General features: G+C 42.5%; 1 protein-coding gene across 1 annotated transcript; it reads left to right on the forward strand.

Annotated features, from left to right (window-relative positions):
• The first annotated feature begins 7026 nt into the window (after nucleotides 1–7026).
• GRXCR2 (glutaredoxin and cysteine rich domain containing 2) lies at nucleotides 7027–20205 on the forward strand. Its single transcript, XM_036281606.1, has 3 exons — nucleotides 7027–7390; nucleotides 13779–14006; nucleotides 20023–20205. Exons 1-3 carry the CDS (start codon nucleotides 7055–7057, stop codon nucleotides 20203–20205), a joined length of 747 nt encoding a protein of 248 aa, XP_036137499.1. The 5' UTR covers nucleotides 7027–7054.
• The last annotated feature ends 392 nt before the right edge of the window (nucleotides 20206–20597 follow it).

The raw sequence follows: 20597 nt of genomic DNA on the forward strand, positions 1-20597 counted from the left end.
GATGACCAAAAGGGGGGAGGGTATTAAATTAATTAAACAAGGAGGCCATTAAACTGATGTGGCTCTAATGCCATGGCGATGTACCCAAATCCAAAAGTTTTGATTTTGGCAAACCCAGATCTAGGCCTGTAGGTGCCCCATGGTTACAAAATCAAGATGTTAAGGACAACCAATCACAGACAGACATCTAGGCTTTCAACTACAGCCGAACAGGGATTTCCTTACTTTGCTTCCCCATTTCTCTGTAAAGGTCTCTCTCCAACCTTCTACTGGTGGAGCTTGCCTACACTTCTGGTTTGACATTGCCCAAGTTTAATCCATTGTTGCTCAAACAAACTCTTAAAATTGAAAAAAAAAATCTCCTGAAGAGAATTATTGGGTTGAAAGGAATGCATTTTTTTCTTTATTTATTTCTACCCTGATTATCAAAGTAAAGTGAGCTTATCATAGACAATTAAAATATAATGAAGCTGGGAAAGAAACAAAAATCAGAACCTTTCACCCACTGACAATCAGTGTTAATGTTTTGACATTATTTCTTGTGATTTCTGCAGTTTTTTTCTTTCTCAGTAAAGTGTAAGGATCTGGACATATTTAAGGCTTTTCATAGTACTAGCAAAATTGCTTTCAATTTGTCCATTTTATCTTCCTTTGGGAAATGTATAAGTTGTGACTATTCTGAAAACACTAATATCTAAACATGATCAAGTAGCATGGTTCTCTCAAAACTTCCCAGTCTTGGTCCGACTCACTCAAAGTCTGTTGTGAACACAAGGCATTTCCAGCTTTTGATTTCTTCACATAATTAAATGATTCTTCACAGTCAGGATCCCATTTAATTCAATGTGTCACTATTTCTAACTTAATTTCAACTTAACAGTCTTGAAGGCGACCGAAGCACGACTGTGCAGATACATCAGTGCATGGGCTCTGGTTGAAGCCTCCGCTTCTGAAAGCCTACCTGTGTGAATGGTGCTCTTATCTTGGGCAATTGAAAATGCCTATTTGGCCCTGGCCAGTTTGGCTCAGGGGTTAGAGCGTTGGCCTGTGGACCAGAGAGAACCAGGTTTGGTCCCCACTAAGGGCACAAACCTCGGTTGCAGTTTGTCCCTGGCCCCGGTTGGGGTTGTGTGGGTGGCAACCAGTCGATGTGTCTCTCTCCTTCCACTCTATCTGAAGATAAATGCAAAGATGTCCTCGGGTGAGGATTGAAAAAAAGAAAGAAAATAAAATGCCTATTTGACAAGTAGCTGTGAACATCACTGATCCTTCCAGATGAAGGTAGGCTGTTGGTCATTTATTCATACCTGTTTCCTGCGATGATTTGAAGAAAATATTCTCCCTTTTAGGGCTTTCTAATCCTTTTCATGGAGTGGTATACATAGAACACAATGGCATTTGTTCCATACACTGGAATAAATGAATGAGGCTGATGTAGTCAGAGGTGACTACCTGGAAGCCTGGGGCCTACTTGGCTGTCGTAAGGGCTGAGGGGTCCAGGTTCCAGCCTCCTGTAAACATTCATGGTACACCGGGCCAGCCCTGCATCTAGGGAGCCTAGAGGGGCGTATCTTCTGATGTTAGGAAGAGCATAGCTTTCTTTTTTAAAAGATACTGTTTCTGTGTGTGTGTGTGTTTAACCTATTCCTTATATTGATTACATGGGGGCCTTATCACTGTGAAACCCCTTCTTAGTAGAAATGTTATAGATATTTTTCTGGACAACTTTCTGGTTCTAAATCTTAATTATTGTCCACAAAATATACTTAACTCCTTTTTCAGAAGTTTTATTTATTTGATTTCTCTCACCTGGAAGTCGTTGATTCAGCAATTCTTACCTGACTTTGTTATGTACCAGGCACTTTGATAACACTGGGGATGAAGAAATGGCAAAGACAACTTCTGACTCTAAGGTGCTCACAGTGTGGTGGAGGGGACCACAGGGATAGTAAAGAAAACTGCACACTCGATGGCGTAGGTCCAGAGAGCCATGGCATTCCCCCTGGGGCGGGAAGAAGGCTTCCCAAAGCAATGACATTTGAGGCGTGACTTAAGGAGGAGGGGAAGTTTGGCCTGTCAACCAGGAAACAGAGCAGTGGATAAGAGACAGAAACTGGTGGTTTGAAAAATAGGTGAGCTTGGTGTGTGCCCGGAACTCCAGTTCCAGGCAGCACCTGGAAGAGTGCAAAGGACGAGGCTGGAAAGGAAGGCAGGTTAGGTTCTGGAGACCTGGCCTGCCCATGGGAAGGGTTAGGACTTTTTTAAAAAAATAATTAATTAATTAATTAATTTTTGTTACAGATATTTCTCCACCCCCGCACTGATTCCCCCCTTCCCGTCCCTCCCGCCCTGTCCCCAGTTTTGTTGTCCATGTCCATTGTTCATGCACACATGCATATAAGTTCTGTGGTTTATCTTCCTCCCCACCCCCTCTTCTGGGGATTGTCAGTCTGTACCCCACTTCCACGTCTCTGGGACTACCCCGTTCCTCAGACTGTTATGTTCATTTTATTCCACAAATAAGTGAGATCGTGTGATATTTGTCTTTCTCTGCTTGGGTTGTTTCGATTAGGATAATACTTTTTAGGTCCTTCCATGTCGTCTAAAAGGATAAGAGATCTTTCTTTCTTACAGCTGCATAGTACTCCACTGTGTATATGTACCACAGCTTTTTTATCTGTTCGTCTACTGATGGACACTTGGGCTATTTCCAGATCTTAACTATCTTAGCTATTCCTAGGTATCTTAATTTTGTAAATAGTGCTGCTATGAACATGGGGGTACATATATTATTTCTGATTGGTGTTTCAGGCTTCTTAGGGTATATTCTTAGAAGTGGGATCACTGGGTCAAATGGCAGTTCAATTTTTAATTTTTTGAGGTAACACCATATTGTTTTCCATAGTGGCTGCACCAGTCTGCATTCCCACCAGCAGTGTACTAGAGTCCCCTTTTCTCCACACCCTCGCCAACACTTGTTGTTTGATGATTTGTTGATGGCGGCCATTCTGACAGGTGTGAGGTGATACCTCATTGTTGTTTTAATTTGCATCTCTCTGATGATTAGAGATGTTGAGCATTTCTTCATATGTCTCTTAGCCATTTGTATGTCCTGTTTGGAGAGGTGTCTATTTAGTTCCCTGCCCATTTTTTAATTGGGTTCTTTGTCTTCCTTTTGTTGAGCTGCATGAGCATTCTATATATTTTGGAAATTAACTCTTTATCTGATATATTATTGGCAATTATGCTCTCCCATACAGTGGGTTGCCTTTCCATTGGTGGTTGTTTCTTTTGCTGTGCAGAAGCTTTTGAGTTTGATGTAGTCCCATGTGTTCATTTTCTCCTTTGTTTCTGTTGCCTTAGGTGATGTATCCGTGAATATTCTGCTGCATATGATGTCTGAAATGTTGTTGCCTACATTTTCTTCTAGGATTTTTATGGATTCATGAGTCACATTTAAGTCTTTTATCCATTTTGAGTTTATCTTTGTGTATGGTGTAAGTTGATGGTTTAGTTTCATTTTTTTGCATGTAGCTGTCCAATTTTTCCAACACATTAAAGAGGCTGTCTTTACTCCACGGTATGCTCTTGCTACCTTTGTCAAATATTAATTGAGCATATTGTCTTGGGTCCATTTCTGAATTCTCTATTCTGTTCCATTGATCTATCTGATTGTTCTTGTGCCATTACCAGGCTGTTTTGATTACAGTGGCTTTGTAGTATAACCTGAAATCTGGTAATGTGATCCTCCAACTTTGTTCTTCTTTTTCAAGATTGCTGTGGCTATTCAGGGTCTTTTTTGGTTCCATGTGAACTTTTGAAGTATTTGTTCTAGTTCTGTGAGGTATGTTGTTGGTATTTTGATGGGGATTGCATTGAATCTATAGATTGCTTTGGGTAGTATGGACATTTTAATGATGTTAATTCTCCCAATCCATGAACAGGATATGTGCTTCCACTTTTTTATATCTTCCTCTATTTTTTTCAATGACCTGTAGTGTTCTGCGAATAGGTCCTTTATGTCTTTGGCTAAGTTTATTCCTAGGTATCTTAATTTTTTTGCCACAATGGTAAATGGGATTGTTTTTTTAGTTTCTCTTTCTGTGAGTTCATCATTGGAGTATAAGAGTGCCGTCAATTTCTTGACGTTAATTTTGTATCCTGCTACTTTGCCAAATTCATTTACTAAGTCTAGTAAATTTTTGATGGAGTCCTTGGGATTTTCTATGTATAGTATCATGTCATCTGTGAATAATGACAGTTTCACTTCCTTCTTTCCAATTTGGATCCCTTTTATTTTTAATTCCTGTCTGATTGCTGAGGCTAAGACTTCCAGTCCTATGTTAAATAAGAGTGGTGAAAGTGAGCATCCTTGTCTTGTTCCTGTTCTTAAGGGAAATGCTTTTAGTTTTTGCCCATTGAGTATGATGTTGGCTGTAGGTCTTTCATATATGGCCTTTATTATGTCGAGATATGATCCCACCATTCCCAGATTGCTGAGCGTTTTTATCAGAAATGGGTGCTGGATTTAGTCAAATGCTTTTTCAGCGTTTATTGATATGATCATATGATTTATATCTTTCATTTTGTTCATGTGGTGTATCACATTTATTGATTTGTGAATATTGTACCAGCCTTGCATCCCTGGGATGAATCTCACTTGGTCATGGTGAATAATTTTTTTGATGTATCGCTGGATTCGATTTGCTAGTATTTTGTTCAGGATTTTGGCGTCTATGTTCATTAGGGATATTGGCCTGTAGTTTTCTTTCTTTGCAGTGTCTTTTTCTGGTTTTGGAATTAGAATTATGCTGGCCTCATAAAACGAGTTTGGAAGTCTTCCTTCTTGAATTTTTTGAAATAGTTTGAGGAGAATGGGTATTAATTCTTCTTTGAATGTTCAGTAAAATTCCCTCCTGAGGGCGTCTGGACCTGGGCTTTTGTTTGCTAGGAGAGTCTTGATTACATCTTCAATTTCTTTTGTTGTTATTGGTCTGTTCAAGTTTTTTATCTCTTCCCGGTTCTGTTTTGGGAGACTGTATATTTCTAGAAATTGGTCCTTTTCGCTTAAATTGTCGAATTTATTGCCATATAATTGTTCATAATATTTGTTAACAATCCTTTGTATTTCTGTGGTGTCAGTTATTATTTCTCCTCTTTCATTTCTGATTTTGTGTATTTGGGTTCTCTCTCTTTGTTGGTAAGTCTAGATAAAGGTCCATCAATCTTGTTTATCATTTCAAAGAACCAGCTCTTTGTTTCATTGATCCTTTGAATTGTTTTTTTGGTCTCTATGTCATTTATTTCTGCTCTGGTCTTTACTATTTCCTTTCTTCTACTTGCTCTGGGGTTTTCTTTTAGTTTGCTTTCTAGTTCTTTAAGTTGTGAGGTTAGATAGTGTATTAGAAATTTTTCTTGTTTCTTGAGGTAGGCCTGTATTGCTATGTATGAACTTCCCTCTCAGAACTGCTTTCGCTGCATCCCATAGATTTTGTGTTGTATGTTCATTTTCATTGGTTTCCAGGGGAAGGATTAGGACTTTTTATGCAGGAGACTGATACTTGCAGACTTGTGTTTTGGAAACATTGCTCTGCCATCAAGGTGGAATGAATGTACTTGCGGATGGGTGGGAAAGTCATTAAGAGGCTGCTGGAACTTTGAAAACAGGACTTGACCTCGGGTCAGGGTGCTGGGGTGGATGATAGAAGGCAGTGGTGATAGGATTTCCAGGGATGGCTACAGGAGGAAAGTCAGTTTGGGCAACGAAGTAAATGGGGATGTCATTGGCAAAGACACGGTGAAAAGCTTAACCTCCACCATTCCTGCTCTTCAAATCCAACCCATGCTTTTAGATCCAACCAAAAGGCCCTTTCCTTCGTCCACCCTTGTCTCTTTAGTGATTGCTCTCTCCCTAAAATAGCTGTTCTGGGAGTTAGCAGTGGTCTGTTTGCTTCCTAAGCAAGAGGCTATTTCATATGTGTTAGGTCTGTTTCCTAAACCAGACTGTAGGACTATCATTCTCAATCCCCAGGTCTCATGCTTCTCTGGTATTTATCCCAGTGACTATCTCACAGTGTTGGGCATTTACCAGGTGCTGTCTTCTACAATGGTACAGTGGGCGGTGGGGCCTAGCACTGTGCTTGCAAATGAGTCTTTTTTTTTTGGTCTTTTAAAAAGAAATTTTTTTTTTTTTGGTACGTGCCCCTATCGGGAACCAAACCCGGGACTCTCTGGTCTGCAGGCCGACGCTCCAACCGCTGAGCCAGACCAGCCAGGGCAAAGAAAAATTTTTATTGACGTATAATCAACATGCAATAAACTGCCTATATAAAGTAGATATAAAGTGGAACTGTTCTGGTTAACACAGAGGCAGAAGGCCCAGAATTCAGGACCTGTGCTTCATCTTGTCTAGGATGCCATGAGACATGGTTTGAAAACTTTTGACTTGGTGGCCTGCTCATAGGTTTTGGAGTCAGACAGAACTGAGTTTGAATCCCTGTCGTTACTTACTTAGCTATAATACAGTGATAAGTGGGGACACTGCTCCTAGCCTCGCTTTCCCCTCTGTAAATCAGGGACAGTGCTACTTTCATGGCAGGGTTATAGTGAGGACGACGTAAGCTAATGCACGCAGAAATCTCTGCCACTTATTAAATGCTTATTAGGTCATACTTGCTCGTAAGAATAACAAGACATTTGCTAACTGATTGATTAACTGACCCTTACTGAACTGGTACTTGTTCAGTCTAAATAAACCTACTCAGGTTCAGAACAACCAGGGTTGGGGTGAAGTTCTGGGTGAATATGGGATTCAGAGGGGACCCAGTCTTGTCTTATGCACTTTCTATTCCATAAACCCACAATCACCTGCCTTTGCATGAGGGTCTATCAATATTTAATGTGTGGGTGTCAGGTGCTGTAAACCGAGCATATCCCAGCAGCGACTTGAATTAATTATATGCAGGAGGAGAGAAAACAAAGTGCCTTTTTCTCTGAGCTTCAAGCTTCACTGGCTACACTGAAGCCTGGAAACCATAGAGGGAAATTTCTGCTGATGGAGGACCCTGAGAAGAAGCTGAACCAGAAGAGTGACGGCAAACCCCGGAAAGTACGATTTAAAATCTCTTCCTCCTACAGTGGTCGAGTGTTGAAGCAGGTCTTTGAGGATGGGCAGGAATTAGAATCGCCAAAGGAGGAATACCCTCACAGTTTTCTCCAAGAGTCCCTTGAACCAATGGATGGTGTTTATGGGTCTGGGGAAGCCCCCAAACCCCAACCGTACTCCCCTAAGCTGACTGCTCAAAGGATCAGCGTGTTTAGAGAGGGCAATGCCTATACTTTGGCGGGCAGCCAGCCTTTCTTCAACGATTACAAGGCAAATGACCACAAGGTTGGTATTGTGCATGGTGTATAAGCTTTAAGGACTAAAGTGTGTTTAGAGAAGCACCTAAACATTTCAAATTTGAATCATGCTCATGCTTTGGTACCAACCAGGGCTACAGGTGCACCAAATGGGAAGTTGCTCTTAGAATAGTATTTCTGAAACAAAAATAACATGCTTGTTGACTACTTATTGGAAAGTGCATGATAGTATTCAGATGCTATCAAGGGTAAAAAAGAAAATTGTAACTGGGTCTTGGGCTGGGTTATCTCAGTAAGTAAATTGAATAGAGGTGCCGTGGTGTTCAGGCTGCCTGACTGCTGTTCTAGAAAATTGTGCAGCAACGGGTTGTCTTGTTTCCTGAAAGAGCTAAGTGCTCGTTTTACTGCAGGCAATTATTCAGCTTGTGGTTTATCCGTGTCTTGTTTTTTGTACCCTCATCTCCCTCTGGCTGCCTGCTTTTTAAAAAAAGTGTCTGTCTGTTAGTTTATTTATTTTTCTTTCCATTGCGCATTAGCGTGAACACTGGGTAGGTGGAGTCCTGGGAAGAGATGGGGAAAAGCAAATCAACCAGAGGAAATGTTACACGGGGACGAAGTTTGAGCTAATAGTTCATTTGAAACATATTTTATTTGTCAATTTTAATTATTTTTTCCAGTACCATGGATAATCAAAAGCCCATACATTATATATATTTTTAAGTTAGAAGAGCCTGGAAAAGTAGTCACTGATTTCCAAAATCTCACAGGAGATGTGTATATACTCTCTGCCAGTGCGACTATGAATGTGTTTTTTTAAAAAGATTAAATACAGTTATGTAATGTACCAGGTTATTAATGAATAGCATTAATGAGTAGGATTTATACTCCTCTTTAAAGTGTGAAATTCAGATAATTACTCCCTAATCATTTTTATTGGTAGTTTCCTAAGGGAATAAATAATACATCTAAGAGCAGACAAGTGTATTGGCCTTGCTATCATTGATACAAGTATAATTATGGGCATGTGCACATTTATCAAAGATAATACTAGTTTCTTTTGGTATTAAAGGGGGCTGAGATGAAGAGCCCCTCATGTTACTGGAGTGGCTTACACATTACAATGCATTGTCACACACTGTCTTGAGGAGAAAGGCCAAGTATGATCACTCCCATTTTGCAGATGAGGAACACTGAATGCCAAGTTGTTAAGGGACTCTCCCAATATTATAGGTTCATTAGGTGCAGAGTCAGAATAAGAACCCAGGTCTTCTGATTCCCATTGCTTTTTGTCCTATCGACTATTCTTTTTTAGAGAATAAGATCACTACTAATAATGTTGATCATAATAGTAATAGTTACTATTTACTGAGTGCTTATTATGTCCTAGGTACTTAACTGTCTTGTACTTACAGTATCTCTGTTTATTTAAAATTTTTTTTGATTTAGAATTTGCAAACTTGTAGTTTATACAATACCTTGTACAAGGCCATAGTAGATAGTATTGGACTGCTTGACCTTCATAAGTCAATATGTCAATCTTGGCATTCATGTAATTGTGTGATTAGGCATGAATTTATAAAACCACAAACTGGAGCTTCATGGCAGCACAGCACAGTAGATTTAAACACTGGACTCTGGAGGCCGTGTTCAGGGTTAGATTTCTGCCTGGTCCAGTTATCCCTTTTTTTTTATTTTTTATTTTTTTTATCCTCACCCGAGGGAGGGAGAGAGAGGAAGAGAGAGAGAGAGAAACATTGACATGAAGGGACACATCGAGTGGCTGCCACCCACACGACCAACCAGGGCCGGGGACAAACTGCAACCGAGGTATGCGCCCCCAGCGGGAACTGAACCCTGGTCTCTCTGTACCGCAGGCCGACGCTCCAACCGCTGAGCCAAACCGGCCAGGGCTATCCCTTTTTTTAAAAAATAATTCTTCTTTATTGATTTTAGAGAGAGAGGAAGGGAGAGGGAGAGAGAGATAGAAAGATCGATGAGCGAGAACATCGACTGGCTGTCTCCTGCATGCCCCTCACTGCATGTGCCCTGACCGGAAATCGAACTGGTGACCTCTTGGTGCATGGGTCGGCGCTCAACCACTGAGCCACACCAGCTGCGCTGATCCAGTGATCTTTGTTTTGTTTGTTGCCTGATCAAATGCCACATCTCAATCTAGCCAGCTTTTAGGTGTGAGAGTGGTTAGGATGGATTCATGCACCTGCACCCACTGAAACAGGTTGTCAATGAAAAATAAGAAAATGAGAGCTGGGAAGTCATGATTTTTCAATAGTGAACCCAGTTGTCAACCTCTAGCAAATATCGGCTATGAGGCAACATCGGTTAGTAGTTAAGCACAATAATTAAAAGTAAGAGCTCGGAACTTGAACAGATATCTGTATACCCAGGATTACAGCAGCTTTATTCACAATTGCCCAAAGGTGAAAACAACCCAAATGCCCATCAATAGATGAATGAACAGACAAAATGTTGTATATACATACAATGGACTATTATTCAGTCTTGAAAAAGGAAGGGAATTCTAACACATGCTACAATATGGATGAAATCTGGAGACATTATGCTAAATGAAATAAGTCATAAAAAGACAATTGTGTGGTTCCACTTATACGAATAATCAGATTTATAGAGACAGAAAGTAGAGTGGTGATTAGAAAGGGCTAGGGGAGGGGAGAAGAGGGAATTATTGTTTAATGGGTATTGAATTTCAATTTGGGAATAAGAAAAAGTTCTAGAGATGGATGATGGTGATAGTTACACAACAATATGAAAGTACTTAATGCCACTGAACTATACACTTAGAAATGGTTAAAATAGTAAATTTTATGTTCTGTATATTTATCACATTAAAAATAATAATGTTTCTGCCCTAGCCACTTTGGCTCAGAATTAGTGTCGGCCCATGGACCAAAGAGTCCCATGTTCAATTCTGGTTAAGGGCATGTACTTCAGTTGGGGTTTGGTTCCCGGCCCTAGTCAAGGTTGTGCGGGAGGCAACCAGTTGATGTGTCTCTCTTGCATCAATGTTTCTCTCTCTCTCCCACTGTATCTGAAGATGAATGGAAAAATATCCTCAGGTAAGGATTTAAATATATATATATATATATATATATATGTATATGTATTACTGCTTTTTTTTATAATTTTTTTCTTTATTGATTTTAAAGAGAGAAGAAAGGAGAGGGAGAGAGAGATAGAGACATTGAGAGAGAACTTTGGCCACCTCCTGCATGCCCTCCACTGGTGATTAGGCCAACAACCTGGGCATGTGCTATGACCAGGAATCGAACCAGTGACCTCTTGGTGCATGGGTCCATGCTCAACCACTACTGAGCCACACCGGCCAGGCTCTGTTTTCTAAACAAGGGCTCTGATGTCAGTTAAACCTGGGCTTGATGTCCATTTTGCCTATTTACCGGTGTGAGCTTGGGCAAACCACTTAACCTTATTGAGTGTCAATATCATAATTGGTGACATGATGGTAATAAAACTACCTGCTTACAAAGATTGTGGTGGCGATTAAAAAGAGATAATACATAAAAAGCACTTGGCATTGTGCCTGGCACATTGTATATGTTCAGTAAATGGTACCTACCATTGTGATAATGACCAGGTTCTTATGAAAGAAACATTGAACCTTTTAAAATTTGTATGTGGTAGATAGAGCAAGTGGTTATAAACAATCACCTGTTTTAGGGAATTGAAACTGACTGAAGTATATAAGGTTCATAAACAAAGGAAGGGAAAGACAGAGAAGTAACATCCACTGAATACACACTTCATACAGAATATGTAAATTCATCTTTACAATTATTCTATGAGAAAGAATTTTCTAAATTGGAAAAACAGAAGTAGTTCATAGGGATTCAGTAAGCTGCAGATCTCACACAACTGTCAAGTAACATTTGAATGCTATTTGAACTGAAGTCCGCCTGCCGGCAAAGCGCATTGTTTCTGTACCCAGTGCGGTGTTTCTGCAGGGAGCACAGAGCCTCGGCTGGGGGTTCCTGGTGACCAGCAGACGTTGCCGCGGGCGTTAGAGTACTTAGGGCTCATCACATAGGTTCCAGCTCTGGGCACCATGAAGGAAACAGAAAATCCCGGCTCCCCCACGGCCCTCTGTAATGTAAGAGTGGGTGTTCCTCCCGGGCAGTTGGGTGTAACCAGATAATGTGAAGTTTAGTTACACCCACGGTTGCCTTAGACACAAGGCTGTCAGGGTAGCTGGAACTTAAACACCCCTTAAGGGTGATTTGGGACCATCCATCTCCGGAGTACATTAAAAATGCACTCTCCTGGGTTTCTGGCATAGTGACCAGCTTAGAGGCAGGAGGTGGAGCCGATGACCGCAGATTTTTTTGCAGTCTAATGAGAGTCTTGCCTTGCAAAGAGAAACCGGCTATAGATGTGACAGAAGCTCCCTCGTAACTGAGCCTCCTCGGCTATTACTGGAAGTGGAGATGGAACCTTCCAGAAGCGCCACCGTCTTTATCTGCTGATGTTCAGAAACCGATAGTGGAGCGTGTGGAACAGGAGCCGCGCGCCCCGCGGAGGAAATGGAAGCCGCCACCCGATCCTGGGGGGAGGAAGCGGCGGCCCCCCGAGTCACTGTGGAGAACTCCGTGGGTGTTTCAGGGAGGGGACCCGAACACCGACGTCCCGCTCCAGCCAGGTTGAGACTGCTTAACTGTAGCATCTTAACAGACTTGGTTGATGCAGTCTACAAAGCTGGGCACGGTGTTCCCTGCTGAAGCACATGGTTGTGTAGCATGACTGCACATGCGCGCTCACTGCTAAAAGACCAGGTTTTCATTCTAACAGCCGTAGCAATGCCTACCCTTGGAAGATAATATAATTAGCCTCAGGGGTGAAAGTCACAATGTTGAATTGCTTGATTGCTTGAGAAGCCAGCTGAGTGTTGGGGCAGGGTCCTTTTACATGACTGGCTTGGGGATGTGACAGGTGGGGGTAACAGGAGAGCACTCAGGAGTCTCAGCATCCGTTAAACGACCAGTGTAGAAGTATTTCTGTGTTTTAATAATTAATTTGTCTGTGGTAGTGCATACCAGCTAGATGGCAGCCCATTTACAGATGAGCAAACTGAGGTTCTGAGAGGCCACATGACTCCTATATCTCACAGTTGGTGAACAGTAGGATTGGAATCCAGTGTTGTTTCCCTGCAAGCTGCCCTAGCTCTGGGAAGAAATATGTGTTCTTAGCTGAGTTATCCCTAAACATGTACTACTCCTGTGCTTCTCTACTGCATTAGAGTACTGTCCACATTATTCCTCAGCAGATGATTAAGGAACCATGAGAAATCCATGCAGGGGGACATAGCTATTGATAATGATACCTTAGAAGTACTACATTTATTGATATAAAATATTTTCATAGACAATAAAAGCAAGTTACAATAGAATATATATTAAAAATATAATATTAATATATATAAAGAAATATAATGATCTTATATGTTTTGGGGAAAGTACTTGTGAATAGTTTAGTATAGGTGTTAAGAGTATGGACTTTTGCCCAGCCAGCATGGCTTAGTGGTTGAGCATCGACCCATGCACCAAGAGGTTGCCGGTTCGATTCCTGGTCAGGGCACATGCCCAGGTTGTGGGCCTGATCCCCAGTGGGGGGCATGCAGGAGGCGGCCAATCAATGTTCTCTCTCATTGATGATTCTCTCTCTCCCCCTCTCCTTTCCACTCCCTCTAAAATCAATAAAGAAAAAAAATTTAAAAAAAAAGAGTATGGAGTTTGGAGTGAGACAGAGTTGGGTTTGAATTCCAGCCACAGACCCTGGGTAACTGTAACTTTGAGAGGCACTTAACCTCACTGAGACCTGGTGTCTTCACCTGTAGAATGTGGAAATCAGAGCATCTACCTCATAGGGTTGTTCAGGGGAGACGTGAGGGTATGTTTGTAAAATGCTTAGCACAGTGCCTGACACAATAATAATAATAATATAGTAATAATAAATGCTCAATAAATTATATCTACTATTATTATTTATGCACAGAAACAAATTGAGAGTGATAGTAATTTTAAAAAGAGCATTCCTTTGTCTTTATTAAGCACTCATTATGCCTGGCCCTGCATCAGCTGCTATGGTATGTGGTCAAAATAGGGACCCTACCCTGCAGAGTTTTACACTCTAGTTATATGACTAGTTTAGGTTTGGTTGGCTACCATCAACAGGAGATGGTTGCCATGGATTTCAGAGAAAGCAAACAAACCAGGGGATGAATTGTAGCTTTGTGGTCTGATGGGAATCACAAGTGCTGGGCAGCAGAAGCTCCTCTCCTGTTTCCCGGGTTGCTGAGCAGGTTCTGCAGCCCTGTATTATCTGGTGATTGTGGGTGGAGGTTCCATGCTCATTCTCCATTTCTCTAGTCCCCACCTATTATAGATTTTGGAAAGATAATCATCTACACAAATAACCTGAAAATCATTCGAACCCCAATGGACAAGAGAGACTTCATGAGGAAAATTCTCCAGAAGGAAGGGGAGGTTGAAGAAGAGTCTCTGATGACCAAAGAAGAAATCTATGGAGACAGCGACCAGAATAATGGGCCTTTGGCAGAGACAGAAAGCACGTTCCCCCACAACCAGTACCCCCAGGTGCGTCAGAGTGGTCCACTGTCCCCCCAGGTTGGCCCTACCGCATGGTCTCCAAATTGTCTTGGTTGTGTCCTGCTCAAGTAAAAACTTTTGAATATGACTATTTAAGATATCTAAATATTAAAGATGTTATGGATTTTTATTATAGTTTAATGGTACATTGTTAGCAATAATAGTTATAAGTTTGTTTATAGAAAACTCCTAATTTTAATTTTTTGGATGACTTCTTTGGAGATCTGATTAGGTATCCATTGTTTTCACTTTGCAATGTGGCTTAAACATCTTGTTCTAGAGACGGAAAAAATAAGCCCTGTCCTTTTCTCATGGGTTCGCTTGTGCTTCAGTTATTGGTGTTCTCCTCAATCCACAGTTTCCCTGAGAAACCTAATAAAGCCATGGGTCTGTAGATTTTGTAGCGATGAGTTGAATTAAAACTAAACAGTATCATTTGTAAATCCACTAGACAGGCACAAGTCAACTGTAAAGGCTTGCAATGAGCTAGAAGTGAATGAATGAGCCAGGACACCACTGCCACTTTATGTAAAATGGGGTCACTTTACATCATGATTATTCCAGGGTCCCTTGGGTACGTTTTTCTAGTGACTGCCTATCTTAGTGAGGGTGCCAGTGTCAACTAGTTTGTTAAAAACTACTATGACAGTTTCTTTTGAATATATTATTAAGGCTTAATTTCTTGCAGCCTTTAGATAAAAATATAAATAGCTCTAATGTTTTTCTCCCCACAACTGTCAGAGGTGTGCACCCCCTGCCTTGAGAACCATTGCCCAGACATGCTCAGATGACGGGGAAGACTGAAAATATTCATTAGTTCACAGTGTGGGGTGGGGGTGGGAAAAGCAATTTTGATGAAACTGAGCTAAGAGAGCATAAGCTTGGACAGCAGCTGAAGTGATTTTTTCTCTTTAGATGCTGTCTTTTGGGACTTGAAGCTTTCTGTGGGGGCTCACTCTCACTTCCCATTTGTTGGCAAAATAGGCCAAGGGCTTCCTTGCCCTTGAGTGATGTCCCCACCTAGGCAGGGTTTTGGGGACCGGAACAGGAGGGTTTGACCAGACTCTAGTGAAAGGCTCTTGTTAAAACTTCTGCTCACAACCTCTCCTGCCTCTTTCTTTCTTTCTTTTTTTTTTTTTTTATCCTCACCCGAGGAAATTTTTTGTTCAGATAGAGTGGGAGGGAGAGAGAGGAAGAGAGAGAGAGAAACATCGACGTGAAGGGACACATCGAGTGGCTGCCACCCGCATCTCCTGCCTCTTTCTAATCTGATCTCCCTCAGTAAGATATTTTCGAAATGCAGATCTGAATATGTCATCCTCCAGTACTCTTTCCCACCACCCCAAACTTTCAATGGCCTCTCTTCACTTGGAATGAAACCCAACCCCCCGGCTTGTTCTAAAAAGCGTAGCCTGGCCTCACTTGCTCTTTTCAGCCTCTTCTCTTACACATTCATCCTCATTCTCTCTGCTCCAGACACACCCCTCATGTGTTCTTTGCTTTTTCTTACCAGAGGCAACTTCCCTGTGCCTAGAATGTTCTCCAGATTCCCTACGGCCCTTTCCTCTGCCCCTGCGAGCTGAATGGAGGCATCCCTTCCTCACAGGGGCTGCCCTGGCTTCTAGGAGAATAAAATTCCCCAGCAGGGACCCCTCAGGGCATCCGATGCCCCTTCTCACAGTTCAGTCTTTTATTTATTTGGTTAATGTTTGTTCTCACCACGTAAGACTTAGTGTCCATGAGCATAGGGTTCATGTTTATATTGGGTGTGACACAGTAGTTCCATTGTCTCGCAAAATAGAGCCTGGCATATAATTGGTGCTCAGTAAATGTTTGTGGAAAGGATATTGGAATTTGGGGCCAAAGTGCCAGCTGGTAAGAAGTGTGCTGCCTCTGGCTTCTCTAGATAGCTCTCTTCAGAAAGTGATGTAACAGCAGGCAGGTAGCTAAACACGATCGTCCAAAGCCTTACCTCCCCGCTGTAACGCCCATTAATCCTATTATTGTCCATGCCATATTGCAGCTTGTAGGAGCATCGACTTTCAGAAGAGAGCCAGAAATGCTCACATACAGGTCACACTGCAGCCCTGAATGCAAAGGCAACAACAGGCTTGCTATGACAATTGCCTTCCAGTTCACTTGGGAGAGAGATCATGCACCGGGACAGAGGCATGCAGCTGAAAATTGCTGCGAAAGGTTATACTTCACTTGACAGTCCTTTACACTCTGTTTTATTTTTTAAAAATTTTTAATTGATTTTTTAGAGAGGGAGGGAGGGAGGGAGAGAGAGAGAGAGAGAAAGAAAGAGAAAGAGAGAAAGAGAGAGAGAAACATCGATGTGAGAGAGAAACATCCATCAGTTGCCTCCTGCACGCCCCTACTGGGGATCGAGCCCACAACCTGGGCACATGCCCTGACTGGGAATCAAACAGGGACCTTTCAGTCCATGGGATGACACTCAATCTACTGAGCCACACCAGCTGGGCCTTTACACTCTGTTTTGAATCACTATTTGTTTGCCCAATCCCTCACGCAGTAAGTGCCCAGACAAGTTTATTCTAGTAAAGAGGGTCAAAGAACACCAAGGAGCCCCTTCTGACCAAGAGACACTTTGTAGTGTTATGTGGAAGAGGGAAGCAGTGGGGACCTCAATGAAAGGGCAGGGCACGGCTGAACGCCAGGCCACACTGGACCTTTGTAATATAAAAGTAAAGGAGAGGGACCAGCACACATGGAAGGGGGAAATCTGGCCCTGGCTTCAGTGGATTTGAGACCATAAATCATCTGGGCTCCTTTATGTATTATGTGACCTTGCCTTTGCAATGATAGTAAAAATAGCCACCATTCATCAAGGACCTGTGATAGCCAGGCACCATGTCCAATGCTTTCCCTGCCACAGTCCATGTCATGCTCACAGAGACGGAGAGGTTGGTATGATTCATGGTGTCCTTCCGTAGCTGGGGAAACTAAGGCTCAGAGAAGTTACGTAACTTGCCAGAGCTCATTGGAGCCAGGAGTCAAACCCATGATCGTAGCCACTTTGCTAAGCAGCCTCCAAATTGGTGCCGGTCACCGTCTTCAGGGTGGCACAAGCTTTGAGTCTGCAGTGCAAGCCAAGGCCCCCTTCCTTGGTCACGGAGGTGGTATGGGGTGGTTTGGGGAGATTTTTCAGTTCTAGAACCTATGGTCTATACTGTACAACTATGTTCTAAGTCCCCTTACTAAATATTTTCTGGGAAGACTTTAAAAATAATGAGAATGGAAGACAGATGCTTATATCCTGCATGCCTTGTATAGAGTCGGGGGTCTGTAAATATTTGATTTAATGAATCACTAAATAATTAAATGGGCAGGTTGAGGGGGAGTGGTTGGAGAAGGGCTGTAACTCAGGATAAGAACAGCAACTCCAATAATGCATCAGATAAAATTTGGTTGAGGGTTTGGTTTTGTTCTCTATAGCAGGCTCACCAGGCCATTGTATTAATATTTCAGTATCTGACCTGGCATTCTGCACAAACTAATTTTCAGGTCACATGTATAGCATTATGCTAGGATTTGACTATACTTTCTTTGACAACATTGACTTACACCATTAAAATCTCACTGGGATCAAGTATAAAACATGGATTTGGCAGAAAAATGGTCTGTGGCTATTTGCTTTAAGAATATTTTGGCAAATCTATTTATTTTGATTACTTTAAGGGAAGAAAACAAGTTTCTGCACTGTTAATATATGAAAGTATGGCAACAATTAATAAAATAGTAACAAAAGGGTGCATAGACATGATTTGGGTTTTTGTCAGTTGGCTAATCACTTCCACTCCCTATATCTAGAATGAATGAAATGTAATACCATCTTAGGCACCATGCAGCACTGTAAAACTCTTTTCAGAACTGATGCCTCCCTTTTTAGAGATTACTTTTATTGTTAGGTTATACAAGAAAGCTATGTTAGCTGCGTGGAGTCTCCCAGCGGGCTTCGGCTGTGTTGGCAGTTCCTAGAATTTCGGAATGGGCAGGGTTCTCTAGACATCATTGCGTTGTTTGTTTATTCACTTGGCAAACATGTGAACAGCACACATTTTCCTGGCATCGCACTGGGTGTCCAGGAAGTGATGGTGAAAAGAACCTGCGCGGAGAGCTTCCTGTCTAGCAGAGACTGGGGGTGCTTGGGGCAGGACCAGTGGTAGGACTCGGGCCAGAGGTGTGAGTGGGCAAGGCTTCCTGACACTTGAACATAGTAGGAGTTGGCTGGGTTGGGAGGAGGGGCAGGCTCCTGGAGACCAGCTGGAGAGAGACCTAAGGATGAGAGCCTGATGAAATGCGTAACTAAATATTTAAATCAGCTGAGGAGATTGGGTTTAGCTCTGAAGTTTATCTGGAAGGCAAGTGTTCATTAGAAGGTTTCTTGAGTGCTGTGTGGCAATCACAATTACAGGCAATGTAGTGAGATTGGCATCAGTGGGGAGAACAGCCCACCAGACCAGAGGCAGGTGTCCACACTGAGTTCCTGCCAGAACTGGGAGGTGTCAGACTGGGGTGGAAAAAAATGGATGGATTTGAAGGTGAAATGGGCAGCACCTGGTGCTGGATACACCTGGTATAGATCGGGTATCACCCCTTTTTTCTTGAAAGGTTGCAAAGGAGTGCAAAGGTTGCTAATTTTGTTGAGATGTCTTAGGGGAAGAACGTGACAGTAGACAAGGGGCATTTCCGGAGGGTGGGAGTCGAGGACTGGAAACTTATTAGCAAGGCTTAGAAGTGAATAATTCTTATGGAGAAACCATAATATGCCAGATAACACAGTATTGTATTTTCATATACTCTCTTATCTAATATTCCAGCTACTCTACTCAGAGAGGCAAGCATTATCACTCCCATTTCACAGGTAAGGAAATGGAGATTTTAGAGAGATTAAGGGAGCTGTCCAAGGTGCATAACTTGGCAGGCCTCAGTCCCACTACTGACTCCAGAGCAGAGCTCTTAGTCCTGGGAACTTGTCCCAGTTCTCAAAGAGAACAAGAATAAAGTATCGCAAGAATTCAGAGCTAAGCTTCCAAGGATTGTAACATTGATTCATTCATCCACTTAGTTTCTCAGTCACACAAAACAGTCTTTCTTGAGCATCTGCTTTGGGCAACTACAATGAGGTGCTTAGGCACTTAGTCAGTAGGAGCATAAACTCTCATCTTCAACTGCCTCGGATCAAAACCTGCCTCTTCTCCAAGCTGTGTACCAATCGGTGGATAACTGAATTTCTCAGTGTCTCATGTTCTCATCTGTAGCATAAGGATGATGATCCTTACACTGTCTCATGGGGTTCTGTGGGAATTAGATGGATTGATATATGAAAGAAAGATCTGCCCTGGCTGGTTTGGCGCAGCGGTTGGAGCGTCGGCCTGCGGTCCTGAGAGACCCGGGTTCGGTTCCCGCTAAGGGCACGTACCTCGGTTGCAGTTTGTCCCCGGCCCTGGTTGGTCGTGCGGGTGGCAGCCACTCGATGTGTCCCTTCACATCGATGTTTCTCTCTGTCTCTCTTCCTCTCTCTCCTCTCTCCCTCCTGCTCTATCTGAACAAAAAATGGAAAAATGTTCTCGGGTGAGGATAAAAAAAAAGAAAAGAAAGAAAGATCTTAGAACAGTGCCTGGCACGTACTAGGCATACTACAAAAGTGCACTCTTAGTATTCGACAATGAGGAAAGCTAAGTCTTTGCCCTTATGGAACGTACAGAAATAACGTGTCAGATGGTGACAAGGGTGATGAAGAACTTGAAGTCACGGTGGCCTGGTAGCAGGGGATGCTGTCTGAGGATGTCCACCAGGAAAACCCTCATTGATAAACTTGCTGTGATTACTCCATGCCTTCGGCCAATTCCCTCACTGACATTTGTGGGAAACATTTCCTCTTTCTTTGCCCCAGCCTTTGTCCAGTGCTATTTTGACCTGCATGTGATCAATGGACTTGAACTGCTGCTGTAACTAAACCCTGACCCGTCTCTTGCAGGAAGGGGAGCTTCCAGATGACAACTGTTTTCACTGCCGAGGGTCGGGCAGTGCCACCTGCTCTCTGTGCCACGGCAGCAAGTTCTCGATGCTGGCCAACAGATTTAAGGAGTCCTATCGGGCCCTGCGGTGCCCTGCCTGCAATGAGAATGGCCTGCAGCCTTGCCAGATTTGCAATCAATAGCCCATGGCTTTGAATGTCTGCTTTTATCACATTCTCTCTAAAGTTACTTCCAATAAACTGCCCCCACCCTCCCTCTCCCAGCAAGGAAGCCACAGCGGCTGCGATCACTTCCACTACTGGCAAAAAAACAAACCCTCAGTTACTCGATGACATTTCATGAGGCTGATAACATCTCCATGTGGGTCTAAGTGGCAGAGGCATTTTCGAATTAGAGTCGGCTTTGAAACTGGTTCTAAAATTATCCTTCCAAGAACGTGTACGTGTATCTCCCCTGACTTAGCTCAGTTTTCTCCTTGCGCCAGCGAACAAATAAATGTACATTTCAGGCAGCAAGCAGGTTTGAAGTCATTTTCTGGTTGGGAGTTATTTTGCAAACTTATGCAGTGAGAAAG

Source organism: Molossus molossus, unplaced genomic scaffold (genome assembly GCF_014108415.1).
Source record: "Molossus molossus isolate mMolMol1 unplaced genomic scaffold, mMolMol1.p scaffold_m16_p_4, whole genome shotgun sequence".
In the NCBI taxonomy this organism is placed as follows: Eukaryota; Metazoa; Chordata; class Mammalia; order Chiroptera; family Molossidae; genus Molossus; species Molossus molossus.